The sequence below is a fragment of the Nymphaea colorata genome, chromosome 10, assembly GCF_008831285.2.
Source record: "Nymphaea colorata isolate Beijing-Zhang1983 chromosome 10, ASM883128v2, whole genome shotgun sequence".
In the NCBI taxonomy this organism is placed as follows: domain Eukaryota; kingdom Viridiplantae; phylum Streptophyta; class Magnoliopsida; order Nymphaeales; family Nymphaeaceae; genus Nymphaea; species Nymphaea colorata.
Window position 1 is genome coordinate 22,789,923 of NC_045147.1, and position 19,980 is coordinate 22,809,902.

A 19,980-nucleotide genomic window follows, 5' to 3' on the forward strand; every position below is an offset into this window, starting at 1 on the left:
ATTATTACTAGTAATATATTGCAATGTATACATATTATTTTGTTATGCTCCTGCAAGTCGTGATATTTCATAAAGAAAGATTTCTCTGTTCCCTTGTTGCTTATTTTTTTGCTTTTATAATTTGCCAAAATTTCTTATGCAAAATCCTTAAGTTTGCAGGTTTATTTGACATTACACGTCTAACTTTTGACCCAACAGATACGAGTAACATCACAGGTTTTACAATGTTGAATGAATACATTTATTCACATAGGAAAAGAGATAGAGAGAAGAGGGAGGGAGAGCGAGAGAGAGAGATTGCTCAGACTGCGGTTGGGCAACCTTAGATGCTCCACTTAGCATGCACCCTTTTTTGTCACCTTGGCGTCAACCGGACAACAAACACGCTATGCTGGTGCTACAGTAAAACCAATTATAGACCACCAATCTTGTGCTAATAGACAGATGCATGACATTTAAAACACACAATTTAAAAAAATAAAATTTACGTTAAGACTACACATTTCCAACATTTTAAACATACCTTTTCCATAAGAATACAGCTTTTTTATATTTGGAACATTTATCTCCGAAAAATCGTATGGCCGACCTTTTTTACAGCATCCATGTCGTAAATTATCCACCTCTCACATAAGGGAAATCCACATCTTCACAAATCTGTCTATAGGAGCAGGTCGTCGGATTAGCGGCATATGAGATGCACGAACATGACAAACACGTGAATGAATTTGTGCATGCGTGAATCCGTGTCCGTGTGTGTGTGTGTGCGTGTGTGTGAGTGAGAGAGAGAGAGAGAGAGAGAGAGAGAGATTTACTTTTCACGAGCCAATCAACTAGACATGTAGCCTCAGCCCTCAGGATATGTTCAAGGTAGTGACATGCAGTACTTGAAATTGCTTATCAAGTAGAATCAAATACCTCTGGATTTTTAGATGAATTTAACCAACCAGAAGGTTAACGTGGTTGATCCACCATAAACATAGTTTTGAACAGAATTTTTGAACATGAAAGAGTATTGCCAAAGTGACTTCGGGAATGCATAAAAATTTAATAATAGGAACTTTGAGCATGAAAGATGTGTGCAAGAAATGACGATGGGAATGCATCCAACTTTGGGAGCAGGCTAACAGCCAATGGACCTGGCACAGCATGTCGTCAGCCAAGCTGTGGATAGCGCGTTGGGAGAAACTGCTGAAGACCCTTCAGTTGAGTAACAGTTAAGTGATCTATGCTCCTGTCAATGAAGTACTTGGGAATGCAGTCATAAATGCACCAACCCACACAGAAACAGAACCAATCCAAAACTTCAAAATTTTCTCAACCGAAATACCTTAATAATTAATACTATACATGAAAAATGAAAACAAAAGGGAAAAAATGATCAAAATAAAAGAAAAAGAAAAATGACAAGGCAGCATAACGTGAAGCAGGATCAAGTTATCAAAATTACATCGAAGGAACTACACACGATTGTTGATGCCAACTTTACAGAATTGAAGTGGAGAAAAATAAATTGTTAAAAGCTACAGAGATCTCCCTTAGACAGTAGGCTCCTTGGATTGCTTGGGCTCACTCAAGCCGTCCCATGATTGCATCGCGGCCTCTTGTATATGCGATGATTGCAAGATGCTCTGAGGCATATGTCATAAATGCCACTAAAACCATACCACCAGCAACCATCAACCCCAACCTGACAAAAAGGAAATTTTCTTCAGCAAATAAAGGCACCAGAGGTGAAGCAAGTCTCAAATTATGTCCTTCTGTGTGCATGCGTGCGTGCACGTCCAGATAGACATGCATGACATTTTTTGTGAGATTTGACTACTAAAAATACCATCTAATCTGCTTTCTCAAAGCAAATGAATCATTACAGATCCACTCCTTGTTCACCAAGCACCTTAGCGTCAAGTTCATTCTCATTGATTTGGCATGTGAGATCTCTACTTCCTACAAAAGACACTTCGGAAATTGCTCAGGGAAACCAGAGGCAAGCTCAATTTCAAAAGTTGTACCATCCCAGCTAACCTATCCCAAACCCAATGATTCAGAGTGAAGACAAAAGTAGAAGAAAAATGAACCTAATGCCCCATGGTAAAGCCATGAAGATGCCCATATGATTTATGCTACCTAAAAAACACCTATGTCTTCTGGTTCTTCCCTTTCGAGTTTTAAGTATAGATGCCTCTCCACAAGCCACCATGACCAATGAGACCTCGACCTTCTGAATGTTTTTAGATTATAGGAAAGCCATTGCACTCCATCATGCTGAATTTGGAACCAGTTGAGCATGACCATGGCTCCCTTCACTTCCTTCAGGCTTCAAGCAAGGTTCACCCTTGCAATTGCATTACCACTCTTTAGTATCACATTGATAAGGCCACTTGTTATGCGTTTAGTTTTTTTTTTTTTTCCCAATTTATTACACAGGGAAACCACATCAAGGTCAAGAAACTTAGTCGCAACCCAGGGTTGTAAAACCTATGGCTGGTAAGACCACCCCCAGGGCCTGTACATGCTTTGGCCTTCTACAGACAGTTGATGCTCATGGAGCTTGAATCATGCTGTCGTTCTAATATTTGAGGTATGCTCCACTACAACAAATTATTACTTTTCTATGTTTTATTCTTGTGTCATGAGAATATTATTGAAGGAAGAGACTTCATTCCACATACTGCTCAGATGCTTGGATCTGCCATCAAAATATTGGTAATTTGGTACCATCCCACATGCATCTAACAGGGAACACTGCCAAAAACAGGCATGCACAACTCAAATTTTGTAACTTTGATCCCCAATATTCTTCTCAGAAAAAGGTAGAAGAGAACTCCACATGATCAGGTTGAGTGTGGACAAAGCCGGCCACCCTCTATAAGGGAGCACAAGAAGGAAATATCTAGCCTGCTTGACACTATGCTCCGGAGGATAACAAATATGATTTCCCTGGCATTCTACAGAACATGTTGCATCCTTTTGTGTGTGTAGTGTACCCTGGTGTCATGGGTAATATGATCATTGTCTAAAAGCGAACTCTTCTCATGACAGTTGACTCAAAGGTTGTATGCGTGTGTCCAAGTAAATGGCAGGACTGATTCTGGAAAGAGAGATAAGGTGGAGACTGGAGAGAGTACTGGATGAAGAAAGGACCCAATAACACAGATATTAGATAGTTTTAACACAATGATTCGTCTTGCACCTACCTTTTACAACTAAAATCCAGATTTACTCATTGGCTCATTGTAATAGCAGACAAAAGAAAATGCATTCCAGCAAACACTAGTAAGTATATTTAGAGGTTCAGATTAAGTGCGAGCCACCAGTACCACTGAAAAATACAATCTCTCTTTGGCACTGGAATGCATCAGGATACTAGAGAATGAAAAAAGCACCAACAGTGTAATGTGCTTACCTTAAGAAGAGGGCGGTGATTCCAAAGAGGCAAGGTAAGGACGGGGCAACAATTGCAAGAAGTGCCATTCCTATCCAATAGAATGCTACAGGCTTATCACAGCTAGATGGCTGAGGCAGATTACCTGAATCACAACTTAAATAAATCGGAAAGAACAAACGGAATAAAGAGGAGCAAATTTATGGCAAAAGTAAAGAGAAAGATAAATAGAAAGCATACCCTTCACTGAATTCCAGTCAGGATAGTCTGAACGAACAGAAAAAGCTATTCCAGAAGAGGAAGATTCCTTTCCCAATTCACAAATGATATACAGATAGCTTCCGAACATGACAAAGAACAGTGTGAATGTCCATTCGTAGAGTAGTAGCAAACCCGTCCATGGCATTACTTGCCGTGGCACTATCAGCAATCCTAAACCAAGAGACAGTATACAGGTCCCGAAGCAGACGAAGATAGAGATGCTACCCAGAAAGGAGGGCACTTTTAAATGTGTACTACTTGAAAACTGTAAAAAGGAACATGATAAAGAACAGTGAGAATGTCCATTCATAAGAGCAGTGGCAGACTGGCCATGGCATAACTTGCCATGGCACTAAAGGTGTACTAATTGAGAACTGTAAAACTTATGCAAATGCATTTAGCACAGAGAGGTCACTCAAAGTAGACAAACAAAATAGTGAGAATGTCTAACTGTCCATTCATAAGAGCAGTGGCAGACTGGCCATGGCATAACTTGGCGTGGTACTAAAGGTGCACTACTTGAGAACTGTAAAACTTATGCAAATGCATTTAGCACAGAGAGGTCACTTAAATAGACAAACCAATAGCTCTTAAAGAACATAGAATTAGATTTATATATAAAATTATGTTTTTTTATTAATGAAGCATTTCATATTTCGAAAGTAAACAGGCTACAGTGAAGCTAAATAAAAAAACAAAAGCACCCAATAAACGACAGTAAGCCAGAGAAATACAATTGAGAGCTTCTAAATTTAATCTTATCCATACAAGATTACCTGTTGACCTGATCCAACACCAGGTGACGATGTAACCCCAACAGCGGAATAGCCATTCCCAATCTTACACTTAGAGAAAATATTTCTCATACAATTGAGCAGAGAGCTAGAACGATATGTTCCAACCATTTCCTTACGAACCTGACAAGCTAAGTAACAGAATGAGAATCATAGCTCTTATGGCTTTATCCAAACTTAATTAGATATCCAAACTTGCAACTGAAACTTCCAAAACAAAGGAGCTCAAGATTGCCACTGACCTGACAATAAGACCGATAATAGAAAAAAACAAGGGCAATAAGTGGAAGAACAAACAGAACTTTGACAAAAAGCTGCTGCATAGGGTGTCCGCCACCTCCTGTTCCTGGAAGTGATTCCTTGAGCTGTATTCGGACTTCCTAACAGCAAAACAGTAAGCAAGAGATGACATTTAAAGTTAAACTTCACTTATGCCAGAGCAACTCTAGGTTTTATCAATAAAAGAAAAGCGAGTACCTGCCAAACATCAACTGGTTTCAAGAGCCATGCAGTCCACCAATCCCACGGCTTAAGAGGGCCAAGAGTATAGTGAATAATTCTCAGTTCCCTCTCATCAACCATCCACTGAGTACAAAATACAGCATTAAGAATATCAAAGAGAGAGGTGTCCAAATATTCTATAATCCAATCATTCAAAGAACAGCAATAAAGTTTGCCACAGAAGACATGGATGCATCCATTCAAGCAGCAAAAAGTATTTAGAACAAGCATTGGCATATCAAGAAGCCAAAAAAAAAATCTAGTCATTTCCCACATTTCACTGAGAATAGCTTTTCAATTCATAGTAAGCTAGGGATGTTCCACAAACCCGCAAAATCTATGGCTTCCCGACCATGCACAACAAACTAAAATCTGTTAGTATTCCTTCAAGAGTGACCCCAACAGCGGGCTAGAGTTGCAGCAGTCAAGGTCACTATAGTATTGAGCAATTCTCTTGGCCTAAAGTTTGACAAAAATAATTGCACAATTTTTATTATCTCAACCTGACGAAAGAGAAAATAAAAGTTTTCTCAACATGCATGATAAAAATAAACAACCGAATAACAGAATTGAGCAATGTGATAAAAAGATGAGAAAGGACCTTATTTGCAAGCATATACAACCCAACATCTGCATTATATAGAGTTGAAAGACGCTGCATTTCAGGTTCCCCATCTAGTGAAGCGTTCGGCTCAAAAATGTGTGCATTAGCAAAACCAGTATAGTAGGAATTCAGGAATCCCTGGTCTCCTGTTAACACATGACAAGACTAAGAGGTGCAGCTTACAAACAATTGAATATGAGAAACAAGGAGAAGGCAATGCTGTCAAGACAACATAAATCCAGAAGAAGCCCCAACAGAATTGGGGATATTGCCAGTTGTACAGTATCTAACAATAATTCAACATTGAAACTTGTATCTAGACGCTAGTTAGACTTTCACCAGCAAGTAAACAGTAAACACTGCCAAAAGGAAAAACATATTGAAGTAGTTCCCCTGAAGGAGTTGGAAGTGAAGCGAATCAACCACAGGAAAAACATCTAGCGCTTCCATGGAAACTAAGCTACAGTGCTACACAAAGAAGAGGTGATGAATTGGCAAAGAAAAAAGGTCACTGAATGAGTAAAGAAAATAAAGGTTTTTTTAGTTTCAACAGTAAATTATATGGCCTTGATTCAAAAATCAAACATAACCATAGAGGAGCAACAACAAACGGTCATTTTCCCCAGAAAAGCTAAATTATGTTTAAGGGCAACATATCCAAGACAAAGTAAATCAAGCAAGAAGGTGAGACAATTTTATGGATTTGCATTGCATGATTCCATGTGTAAACAAATGCAAATTAAATATCACCACAAAAGTGGAACAAGCACTCGATAGCTCTCTGCTACATTTCACAAATTCCACAAATAAATTGAACATAACTATGTACTGATAAGTTGCAAGTGGATAAGTGAAACCTCCAGTACCAAAAGCTAATAAAATAGAGAAATCAATAAGTAAAACCTCCAGTATAAGAAGGCAATGTGTTCACTTTGCTCATCATGTCCCTATAGAGAGTTTCTGAGGGCTCCACTACCAGTACACCAGAATTCAACCTCTCTGAATGCTTCAAATTTGCACAAAATTTTCCACATCTGAAAAGATCTTCAACACTTTTGATTACAATGGTATCGGCATCAAGGTACACAACTGTAAAATTTAAAAAAAAAAAAAAACTTCTGGATAAGTACGATTGTAGCACATGGATCTACAGAAAAATTAACACCTACAAAAGCATTGAGAAGGAAGTCCAAATAAGAACAAACAAATGGACAACATAGAAACATGAATTACCTTTCTTATACTTTGTCAAGTTGAATATTTTCAGTTTCGTGTAAACCCCCCAAAATCTTTTTGGCCTATGCACATTTGGATTAGCCAGTAAACTTATAGGCTCAATAATCCAGCCATCAGCCTGAAAATACCAAGATTGACTAATTACAAGCAAAACCATGAACATGCCCCACAGGCCCACACACACACAAGGAGGATCTAAACGAAAAGCAAATCAAGAGAATCTGTGACTAACTATATAACTCTCTTTCCTGCCAATGGACAGTGGTAAGTCGACCGTACAAAAATCTCTAACCCACTAAAGTAGTTCATTCTTGCAAATAAACCAAGTTCTGCAGCTGTACAACAACCATGGCTTGTCAAATATATGCAATCGCCAAAAAACCAGCATAATAAAATAAAAAACGTATAGCAACTAAACAGAATCAAACTTTTTGCAAAACACATGTAGATTGTTTCTCAAGTTCACAGAAGTTTCAATTTGGTTTGCTCTTAGTGCTTATATCTTTATACTTGCTTAACAATTTCCAAGTTTTCAAGGGCATATTTGCATCTACCACATGCCTCGAGCTGCCCCTGCGTGCCTGCAAAAAAAGGCACCAGAATTGATGTAATATAAACATGCTCCTACTTTTCAGATGCATTTGGGGGTAAGAGGAGAGAAACACAAATTTATTTCACTGGGCCCCACCATGAGTTCAAACCACGGCTGGAGAAATCAATAGTCGACACAGATTTACTGTTTAACTAGAGAAACGGTGACCTCTTCTGTAGATATTCATTATAGTTTCTATATTTAGGAAGATAGAGTGCACCAAACTCTATCGAACTAAAAATAGATATATTAGAAAGACTGTCATAGTATCGTGTTTTCATCTTCTTCTCCAACCGAAACTGTGGATGCAAGTAACGAAATAGAAACTTGAAGGCTGTTGCATAACTAAGTAGCGCACTTGTTCACTTGTCGCCATACTTCCTTCCAAAGCAACTAAAGATTCTCTATTAATCGCAGTAATTATTAACTTCCAAAGCAAATACCATATGTGAAACAAGAAACAGAGGCACGGTTCTTCTCCTTCAGAGAAAGATAAACCAGACAATTGCCTAGTAAAGGCGTCAGGCAGACCAAAAGGACAACAGGAATTCAAGGAGGAGACAGAGCAAGAGGAAACGATCAATTTCATTTCTTCGACGTATTCCGGAACTCGTAAAAAACGGAGAGGATGAACCCTACCCTGAGGAGCTCCTTCGCGTAATCGGATACGCCGTCAGAGACGAGCACAACCATGTCCTTCGTTGCCCCCGTGTCACGGATGGACTTCCCGAGGACGCGAACGCCCAGCACGAACTCGTCACCGTACAGGAGAGTAACGTAGGCCTCTTCGGATTGCGGATTCCGCGCAGAAGATCCCGATCGGAGGAAGAGAAAGAAAACCACCAGGAGAGCGAGAGGGCGGGCGATCGTTTCCATCTCTCCCGTTCCCGGCGGCCCCTAGATCGGAGAGACAAGCGGCGAGGAAGATCGATCTCTTCAGTTCATTCCTGCCGGAGAAAATTCACCAGAAATGCCGATTTTCATTTCTGGTGATGAAGCCCTAACAGTGGAAAGCCAAACGGTATTCTGATTCCCGGACGAAGTCGCTCTGCGTCTTCGTACCTCGGCGACGGCGGGTGGAGGAGTGAGCGGAACCAGTGGACCGGAATGATAGGAACCGAACCGTTCGACCTCTTCGCATTTCTAAAATGCAAGCGGGGTTTGGATCTACGCTCTATACCGAAGCCAAACGAGAAGAATGGGATGCGATCTGGTCGAACGTGTAGGATCTGATAGATAATTTCGTAGACCCGAACCGAACCGATCTGGTCGAACGTGCAGGATCATATTTACCAACATTTTTAATTTTATCAAACTAGGCTTGTAAACTGTTCGGATTTTAGTGTGATTCTGCTTTGCCAAACTCGACTAAATGGCCTTCAAGCGTAGATTTGAAATTCATTTTTCTTAAACCAAATTCAGATCCGACAGTTGGGTTGGCTCTTTGTTAGGTCCCAGTCAGATATGAGATTCATATTCAAAATCCATTATCAAATCTTGATACAATTAGTAATGAAAATGTTGAAAACTTTTATACCAGACTTGGTAACAGGATTCAAGGTCACACGGATGATCAGATATATTGGATCCACTACATCCAACGCCCCTTTATGGTTAGTAATCAGATCCAGAACGGAAAATATGACCAAACTTTCATTCCAGATCCAATCGTGAATCTCAACCAGGTATCCACAGTGAAATCTGGATCATAAATCCTACGTGACATTGACAAGGCTGCAGATATTAGAAACAAAAGATCGAATACTCATAATCTTCTATGCTTTTATTACATAATTATAATACATAATTTCGTAACGTGTAAATAATTTTTCCCGTTGAATAACGTTCACGATACGAGTCTGTATGAGGATATAAACGGATTGTATATAACCAATTATCGAATCCGATTTTCCATCCGCTTAGCCGGATATCGAAAAGAAATTAGACCTGGCTACTAATCGGATTTGGATTTGAAATGCAATTTGATAACCGAATCTAAAGCCGAGTCTGGTACCGATTTGGATTCAACAAATACGTGACCCGATTACATGTCAACATGGAATAGTCAAATTTGACTTCAATTTTGAAAAGTATGGTCCATCTTTGGGAGATCATTGAAGATTTGAGGTCATTTCAAATACGTTCAACGAAGAACGTTTGACCTTCCCTTGCAAGTATGGAGTTCGAGGCAAAATTTGATACGAACTCTGAAAAGTCCGGGACACATTCCAAACGTCAACATTCTTGCTTGGTAGGTAAGTTTCTTTTTAAATTTGACTTTGGTTTTCCGTTTCCCCAAGGAAACTATAAGTATACTGTCTACGGATTTCTAAACTTAAATTTTTATTTTTTGGCGTTAATTATAGCAGCATGAACGTGATTTTGAGGGTTCAAAGCTTACAATAATCCACTTTAGATACTTTTCAATTGGATGTAAACGAAAATTTCTCGGATTCTAACCACTACAAAATTTTGCTTTTAAGTTAATAGGAACCCATTAATGATGATTTTGGGGTTTTAAAGTACGGAATACACATCTAGATGGTCACAACTTTGGAAAGAAAGTTGAAATTGAATAATTTTGGTGTGAAAGTACTCTTTTGGTTTTCCTATTTCCTTATATCAAAGTAGAAGTGCATAACATATAACTCACTTCCAGACTTCCAGTAGAAAGTTCAGTCTTATATTGAAGATTATGGGAAGTTATAAATACGATAGATGGGCTTAATGATCAGTTGTTCTGATTTCTAAATTTTTTAGGGTAGAAATCTATTTTCTTATTTCCTAAGAGTGACAATATTTTTCATCCTAAAGAGTTGTTATAGAAAAGTACAAGTAGGCACCTATTTCACAGTTACATTTGTTTTTTAATCTCCAGATGCTGCTTGGCAGTTCTTAGCTATGTTGAGCCTATGAGGATATCCCTAAAATGAGGGGCTGTTTTTTAGATCATAAAAGAGGGTAAAAAGATCCACCTAAAATCAAGTTATTTTGTTGCTAAAAACAAGTTGAAGATGGATGTGTAAAATCCCTAGCCAATGATAATGCATCAAAGGCCACTTTTGTACTAACAAAGAGTAATTAATATACAATCCCTCAGCATGCAAGTATTGGGTTGTAATTAAAACAATTTAAGATCAGGTCATTTATTAATCAAGTTGTAGGGTTAAAAGGAGGAGACTCTACGGCAGAAGAAGCACATTTTTTGCCTTTGCTCCAAAAGTCTAGGGTTGTATTGGTGCTAGGTGTCAACCCAATGTACGTCAACTAGTACTCTTACACAATTGGTACAAATGTGTAGCAATTTACAAGATTCAAACTAATAACACAAGATTTCTCGGGCACCAACATGGCTAGCAATGCTACGGCCTATTGTGAACACAATTTAGGTAGCGAATTAAAAGAAAATGAATGTTGAGCATGGTTTTGTTATATCAGCAAAACTAGAGCTTGTTTTTACAGTGAAACAAATGTTGCTACATTCAAGAAGTGGTAAATGGCAAAATGCTAGTTCTCCGTGGACTACACAAATTTTGAGATGCTCTACCTTTGAAAATGGGAATGATAAGCTTGTGCGGGCCAATAATGAAGCAAATACGATGAAGAGATAAGAAATGTACAGTCAAAATCAAAATTTCATTTCTTGCAGAAGATTGGCGAAAGGTGGCCTGGCATAACGGTGTTGTGTCCCTATCAAAATTTAGAAACTTTAATTCGGTCTCCCTCATGAAAAATTTCTGACTCCACCCCTAGTTTGAAGATACTGTTAGCAGTGTTTGATTGCCTATGATGTAAGATCCGAGGCATAGGATTTCATATGAGCGGTAATTCAAAATAAACAAGGGAAGTGCTTAGAGAAAGGGGATGATGCCTTGAGCAAAACTTCCATGCCTATGCCATTCTCTGCAATGTCAAAGAACTCTACTGGCGTCTCGCTATATAGTGGCAAGAACCTGCTAGATATACAGTGACGATTCTGCTTATTTGTGCTGCTAATGCCAGCAATGCCAGGAACGAGAACCTATTTTTCGAGGAGACGCTTATGCCTAAGAAGGTCGTTCGGACGATCGTGCACCATCCTGAAAGACACCGGCAGCGCCCCTTGCCAGCATGGAGGCCAACAGCGAGCTAAGTGCAGATGCTCAGGCAATTTGAACATCTGTCGGATTCAGTTCAAAATTTGGATTTGGATTCCAATTCCGATGTAGATGTGAAAATCTGATTTAGATTGGATCCACTTCAATAAAAAATTAAGATTTTTTTGGGTATGTGTGGGCAAATGCCCACACCTGTCTCAACCCCAGTTGCATAGTTCACCTCTTCCCTTTATTTATTTATTTTTTTGAACAAAATCTATCTCCCAGCAGCCTTGATTCGGAAAGGGGACTCTTTGTACTAAAACGTCATTATTCAACTGAAGGAGATTCCAAAAGAAAAAAACTACTGATTGGCTTCAAAAGAACGGTCAACATAATTTTTCAATTGAGATCAATAGAAAAAATTACAAAAAAACTCCCATCATTTGAGCAAAATGACAAATCAACGCTTCCCTTTTAACAGTTGACAATTTGGCTGTTAACGTTTGAGAGAATTTCTTAGAAAGCCATCAACACAACAACGTTGCGTCTTGCTTTAAAGTTTAAAGTTTAGGCGACTGACATCTCCACCATCCACAATAAAGGGGTATAGGTAAGCAACAGAGCTCCCTCCACGGCTATGGCGTTGAATCCTTAATGGAGCCCGTTATGGGCACAACTGACCCAAGCAGTTGCAGTTTTTATTGGACGGTGCACCAAAAACAGCCACAGACGCGCGCTTTTTCTGAACGATCAGGTCTTTTTCTTTAAAAAAGAAACTGAAAATTTCTTTTACAAACTGCTCCCCATCTTTTTCATGTTTAAAAAAGCTATCGAGTTGGGCCATGCAGATTTCTTCCTTGCTAGTAAAGCTTCGCTCTTGCCAGTAACTTCAAGCTTGGTTAAATTCAAGTTTGGTTAAAAGTGTAGCAGGCCCTGAACGGCCCGCAGTAAAGAAATCATGTGAAAGAAGTCGAAGTCGATTACTGTTCCGGGGCAAAGAATGTCGACAACTGTTCAAATTCACATGGTGGCTTCTCCAACCTATGGGTTTGATCGTTTTTCCTTCTTTGGCCGTTGCTTTTCTTAATAAGCTTCTCGATCGCATTAAAATATAAGTACTAGCCTTAGCCTGTGTGCATGATGACACCTGCCTCTAAAAATGGGTCAGAAGTCTTCATGTGGACAGGGATGAGTGCATCTCCGTGCATATAACCATCTCTGGCTCGCATTGGCCTTCCTTCACCATGATTTTCATTTCTTAATCTCCTAATGAACAAAACTAATGACTATATGATAGGGAGTATTTCCAACCCATATATATATATATGGACTAATTTTTCCTTCTGAAGTCTAGCTTCCACCACTAAATTAATGCCTCTCGACTGTTGGAGATTTTTATCAAACTTAGAAGCAATGAATCTTCATCTATGTGTGTGTATATATATATATATTTCCATGTCATTCTAATAAATAAAACTCGATTTTTTTTTACCAAGGACGTAGAGTAATAAACCCCTAGCAAGTATTGATTGTGCTTAATTAAACAATTGAGATCAGGTTATTCCCTAATTGAGCGGACTAGCAAAATAAATTATACATACAATTCAATCAGAATGTGCTTGTGTCTCCTCTTGAATCTGATGGATCTTAAATAAGGTAACTATGTAGTTTCTTCAAATAAATTAACTGAGTATTAAGCTACTATTTAAATGGAATAGTAACAAATTGTTCTTCTAATTTATCTCAAAGATATAGGTAGATTCATGCAACATTACATTATAGTATCTTATGAATATGCTCATTACAGTATTTTATGAATATGCTCAAAAGATAATCTACCTCAAAGATATGGGTAGATTCATGAAACACGATACTATAGTATTTCATGAATCTATTATAATCTTTTAAGCACATTTATAAATCGGCTTTTTTACTATTCCACTTTGCAAATATCCCATATCACCGATGGCTCACCTTTATAATAAATGAACAAAACCTTAGAGTTACTGTATTATTAATGGTGCAAGTACACTGGCAATCAAATAAAACCCTTGGATACCTCGACCAGTACTTTAGTTGAAATAAGCAGTCACCTATTCATCTGGTCAACCTATTCAAATATAATTTTTTTGCATACACATGTTCAAGTTTCTGTGATATAACAGAAACGTGCTTAAGTTTATTTTTTTTTTTTCAATTTAAGGCCTGTTGCTGCTGATGTAACTTAGGTAGTCAATTAAAAGAAAGTGAGCCTTAAGCATGTTTCTGTTATATCACCAAATCTTAAGTGCGTTTTTATAAAATTTTCATGCAAAAAAAAAGTTCAATTTGGTGCTCTGAATGCATCATGTTTACATCACAGTAACATAAAAACAATGGCACATTAAGTCTTTTTTTTTTTTTTCCTTCTCTAGATGGGTAAGTGGGTAAGTGAAAGTTGGCTAGGTTTCACTAGTTTTTGCATCTCAATTATCTAAATCTTGACCTCTTTCATTTTAGGGCCACCACGAACCACCACCCTATTATAAACTATAGCTAACGATAATTTACTATTGAATGTTTTTTAATAATAAAATAATTTTTAAATTTTAATCATCCAACAACATCCAACTTAGAGAACTCTCTCATCTACCTATATTCTAACTATATCCTCGTTCTTTTAAAAGTTTAGTGATGACTTCTCGTCCATTCAAAATTCAGATGCCTCTTCGTAATTTTATCAAATCCCTAAAGATTTTTTTTTAATTTCCAATCATACTTTTTGAGCTTACAAATTTTAGAAAGGGACCAACTTTTGTAAATATTCTAATAAAGTGGTCTCATTTTTCATGAAACTTATCAAGCGCAGGCCTAGAGTGAATTTTTTATTAATAATATAAACAAGAAACATTAGCTCCAACCTTTCCTATCATTAAACTACATTCTTATCGTCTGTCAGGTTAATGGAAGTGTGCTCTAAACCCTCTTGTTACGTTTTTATAAAACAGTATAGCACTTTTACCGTGAAAATTACAAAAAAAACTTATCCTTAATTTTTAAAATTTTTGGCGAAAAGTAGGCCTATAAAAAAAATCATGCGAAGAAAGTAATAATTGTTTAATGAGTCTCAATAGTTATTTTATTTTTTTCAATTGTTCATCATGCGTAGTTTAAATTAAAAAAAAAAAAAACAAAAAGGAAAAACACTCCTGAGGTTAGCAATATGGCTTCCTCCTTTGAAGCTTAGGCGACTGACTCACCACCCTCTCGAATAAATGGGTAGGCAGCAGAGGAGGCATCGCCATGGACCCTGTAGCAGAGCTCCATCCATGGCCATGGCTATAAATGGGTAAAGAACAGAGCTAGCTCCAGGCATGGCCATGCACCCAGCAGCAGAGCTTCTCCATGGCTATGGCTAATTGGCTAAAAATTGGTAACCGACAGCTAGAGCTCCATGCATGGCCATGGACCCTGCAGCAGAGCTCCATCCATGGCTTCGACTAATTGGCTAAAATGGGTAACCAACAGCTAGAGCTGCAGGCATGGCCATGGACCCTGCAGCAGAGCTCCATCCATTGCTGTGGCTAATTGGCTAAAAATGGGTAACCAACAGATCGATCTCCAGGCATGGCCACGGCGCTCTGTCCATGGCTATGGTTATGGGGTTGCTACAGGCGGTTGAAGCCTTTAATGGCGTCCGTTATGGGCACTTCTGACCTGAACAATTGCACTTTTTATTGGAACACTTATGCAGGACGGCCACAGACACGCTTTTTTCTGAACGAGATTCTTTTGCTTTAAAAGAAACTGAAAATTTCTTTTCAGCAGCTCCATCTTTCTTTATCTTTAGTTCAAAAGAGTCATGGGCTTTCGGATTTCTCGATGCGAATTTCCTCTTTGCTAACAACTGTCGAGTAAAGCTTTTGCTCTTGCCAGTAACTTGAAGTTTGGTCAGAAGCATAGCAGGCGCTGAGCGACTTGCAGTGAAGAAATCGTATGAAAGAAGCCAACAACTGTTCAACTTCACATGCTCCCATCTTTAACCTGAAGCTTTTCTCGCTCTATTTCTTTGACCGTGAAGAAATAGGAGACATCTCCGTTTCAGAGTCACCAGCCTCATCATCCTTGGCTTCTCTTGGCACCCTTAGAGATCTAAAAATTTCAATGTAAACGGGGACACGTATACAGGAATTAATTTGAGGACACGCACGGCATATTTATATTTATATTTATATAAAGATTTTGACAAGTCAAGTAATAAATTGTTCAGCTACCGTGTGAGAAATTTGCAGCAAAATCATAAAGAGGAATGATGAGTTTTCTGTTACTTATTGTAACATATGAGTGCCGTTTAAGTCATGGGTGCCAGTTCAAAAGAGAGAGAGAGAGAAAGACGACAAAGATTGAAACATAATTATAAGAAAGGTGACGATTTGAAGTCTTAAAAAAAAAAAAAAAAAAAACTCTTCTTAACAAGGTTTTCTTAAAATATGTTCTAGTTGATCTTAATATTTTAGTTACTTGAAAGATACATATGACTTAATAATGCATCTGAAAGTGCGAGCACACGCATTTTGCAAGGCACAAACACCATAACTATGTTAGGTTGCAGCTGTTCACCAAAACACGCAACGTGTTCCTCCCCAGTAATGTACATAAAAGCAAAAACTGGTTCACCAAATCCCGCCTAATTTTCAATGGAGCAGAAAAAAAAACATGTTCAAATGGAAAATTTTATTTAACTTCTAATGTTAATCTTGGATGAGCAAAAGACGAATTTAATTATAGAGAGTCGAAGCCTCTTTCTTTCCTGGCGCGATTTTGACAGGATGAGAAGCGTGGCTGTGAAGGCGGCAACGTGTCGGGTGCAATGGCTGGTTACTGACGGCCGGCAGCAGGACAGCAGGTGGACACTGGACAGCCGTTGCCGCTGCCATCTCGCTGGCGATGAAGGCAGAAGAAGAAGAAGAAGAAGAAGAAGAAGAAGGAAATGGAAGGTGGACGGTTGGGCAGTGAGCACATTTAACGAGGTGCGTGGTATCAGAAACGGGGTGGTGGACAAGGCACGACACCCGACCAACCCGCTCCCCCCCTTCAATGACTCCGCCATGTGAGCCCTTCACTTTACGCAACAAAAGCGGCTCATGCATGAATGGGAGGAAGGGAGATATTAAAAGTGGTATATAATCACCGAAATATGACAACTCAATCTTTTATAAATTTATTACCACCCACGGCGTTCAGCATGATTCATTAATGAGGCTTCAACCATAACGTAGTTTAACAGAAGCAATACAGTTTGTATATTTACATAGCGATAAAATAAATGGTACCTCTCCAAGTTTAAGAGTTTGAGGTAGGTTTAAGTACTTGTAGTTGTCTGAAGTAGCGTAGCAGCAACATGGGGGTGGTGGTAAGGCAGCTCACAGGAGAAATTTTTTTTATGGGGTAGTGCTGTAGAAATTGTAATTTTTTAAGGGGCACAACATATATAAATAAGTAAGTAATTATAAAAAATTTGCTGTCATCGACGGTTGCCCACACCTGCCTATAAGTAGCTCGGCTACTGCTCACATTCAATAAGTTTGAGGTTGGAATAATGTGGTTGTTGTTATGCTTTGGTATGTTATTTTTGTGGACTGCATGGCATTTGCTACATAAGAGTTTGAAGGATGTACCGTCCATTCACTTGGGAAAAAAAAAAACAAAACTTTAAAAGAACAAAGATATAGCCTTAAAGAAATTTATGTATGAACTTCACTTAAAAGAAAATTTTCTTTTTATAAAAGAAAATTTTCCGTCTCCCCCCACTTACCTACTTGAATCAAGTCTACAACTAAACGGTACCTACAAATGGTCCACACCATTTATAAGTGAAACTCAGTATCAGATCCGGTCTAAACGGTACCTACAAATGGTCCACACCATTTATAAGTGAAACTCAGTATCAGATCCGGTCTAATGGTCCACACCATTTATAAGTGAAACTCAGTATCAGATCCGGTCTCGTACTTGAATCTGCGTCGGCCAATAGAATTAAATTACCTGCAACATAAAATTTATTTTTAGCCTTGTTTCATTAATCGATCCACCGATTCCAAGCTTTACCAGTGTCGGCAGATTTAGTCTATACAGGCCTCATATTTTCCGCTATTTGAAGCCCTTTTGGATGATCAACTAACTAAGTGACATGTAAGTTCTCGTGGTGTCAACTGTGTTGTAAAGAAAAAAAAAACAGAGGGAGGGAAGGAAAGCAAGAGCACCAATATATAAATTGAAGCATAAAGAGAGTGTCGTTATGAGACAGCGAAAGTAACCATTGGTGGAAGGTTATGGCTTTCACTTAAGCAGTACTAAGATTTGCATCCTACTCACCCAAAGTGATGTGCACCATAATATATGTACTCGGCAGTAGGATTAGCCTCCCACTCACTCAGGAGCAAAGAGAAGGGAGGCCCAGAGGGGCTTTGGCCACTCCTCAAAAATTCAAAAACTTTAAAAATTTATATATAAATATATAAAAAAATTTAATTTAATATATTTAAAAAAAATTGAATTTCTGTTTCAACTCATTAAATTTTTGAAACTATAATTTGGTTCCTACGACAAAAAAAAAAATTTTTGACTCCACCCCTGCACTCACCCAAAGTGATGCGCACCAGTTATATATGTACCGACATTGATAATGTTGGCGTGAACTGTCTTAAAACTAATATTGACAGAGATGCATCTTAATTCTTACCTTATAATTCAACACCCTTAACGCAATGTATATCTTTAATTTGATGTAAAACCAAATGAGAAAATGGCTTCCTTGTTGCTGAGCATGAAATCGATAATTCAGACCCATGGCATCCCTAGATAAACTTCAACTACAAAAGGCCATTAATAGTTGAAGATCGTGGGTGCATTTATAGTGACATAAGATATGTCACTATAACCTAGAAGGAATATGCTTACCGACAACTTGCTTGTAAAAAAATATGCAATCAAACTACGGTACAGTTTAAAATCGCTAAAATTTCCTTGATATGCTAACTATATAGTAAAGCATCTTTTCCGGCGGGAAATTTAAAAACCTTTTATTGATTTCCAAAATATAAGGATAAAGAATGAGGTGGTGCACTGTGGAACTTTCCAAGCCATTTTTCAGTTTAAATATTCAGCCGCACGCCGGTCAGAGCCCTGCTTGTTGCCACAATCTGTTGACATGCATTAACTAACAGTTTACACGGCAAGAAAACCTCTGAATGAGAACATGTTGCTCATGTGAGGGTTCATGCAGATCTGATCTTAATAGATGTCTTCATCTCACTGTTGAACCACGTGACTTGAATCACTCACTGTTAATGGTGTTTGATAGGCTGTTCTGCTTCACGGAACATATGCCCATCGGGGGCTCATGTCATGTTCGGGATAAGCAAGAAGATTACGACCCACTGTTCTCTCCCAATGTTTTGGACTGTGTCGATACGGTGCACTCTTCAACTTGATTATTTTTATCCTACCACTTAAGACACAGAGGCACAGTTCCGACCAGCATTGGACTAGAGACACACCTCTTTACACTCAAGTATTCACAAACATTTGCTACTTTTCAGCAGAATTAAAATAGCATATATGCTAAATTTTCAAAAACTCTAGTCAATAAAGTACGTGTAAACCAAAACAACATTTTTATTTTGGAAATTTAAGTGCTGTTGACAAGTTCTTATTTAAGAATGCTTTACAAGAATAAATTTGGTCAGTGCATGTAGAAAACTTAGCTTTTTCTAAGTTTTTCTATTTCATCGCAATAACGACTCTTAGTACGACCAACCTCTTTATTAAGGCACAGTTTTGCTATAGTTTATTGCATGAGATGCACAATAACACTTAATTAACTAGACCTCGTTTGCTTCTTATCTAAGAATGCTTTACAATGATAAATTTTGTCAATGCATGTAAGAAAATTATCCATTTTTCTTAAGTTTTACTATTTCATTGCAATAATAGCTCTTACGACCAACCTCTTTCGGAACAGTTTTCCGATCGTTTATTGTATGAGTTGCACAATATTATCACTTAGTTAACTAGACTTCGCTTGCTTCTAATTCATCGTGAAATGATGAACTTTTTTTTTTTTTGGTGGCAATGATGTAGTTACCAAGATCGGGTCTGAATCAGTCGAGCCAATTCGATCCAATAGCCGATTCAAGAGTGCCACAAGTTACATTCGAAATATTTTTATGAAATTTTAAATTTTGATGGCTGAATCAATTTTTATATTTTCCATTTTTTAAATAGCATCATCGAATTGAGCAATGCACCATCAAATTGGTGGCTTGACAGATTCGATTCAGGAACAATTCTGATAATCTTGATTTCTTTATTACTGAGATCTTTGCTCGGGGGCACTCAGCCAAGAAAGTAAAGACCCTGACTCTCAACCCTAGACTAGTGAAATCTACATCAGGCGTCCCTCTTTTACCAAAATTCCAAGGCGACCCCGAAAGTTTTTCTAAAAAAGTCACTGATTTGAAAATTTTACCGCCGGTTGAATCGGGAAC

General features: G+C 38.2%; 1 protein-coding gene across 1 annotated transcript; it reads right to left on the reverse strand.

The window, feature by feature from the left end:
* Positions 1-1,299: 1,299 nt before the first annotated feature.
* On the reverse strand, positions 1,300-8,497 carry LOC116263034 (inositol phosphorylceramide glucuronosyltransferase 1). The gene is made up of 10 exons (XM_031642604.2): positions 8,013-8,497; positions 6,779-6,899; positions 6,449-6,634; positions 5,543-5,691; positions 4,918-5,025; positions 4,683-4,820; positions 4,423-4,563; positions 3,626-3,911; positions 3,407-3,530; positions 1,300-1,690 (listed from the first exon to the last, which is right to left on the reverse strand). The coding sequence occupies exons 1-10, from the start codon at positions 8,247-8,249 to the stop codon at positions 1,570-1,572; spliced, it is 1,611 nt and encodes a 536-aa protein (XP_031498464.1). The 5' UTR covers positions 8,250-8,497; the 3' UTR covers positions 1,300-1,569.
* Positions 8,498-19,980: the final 11,483 nt, after the last annotated feature.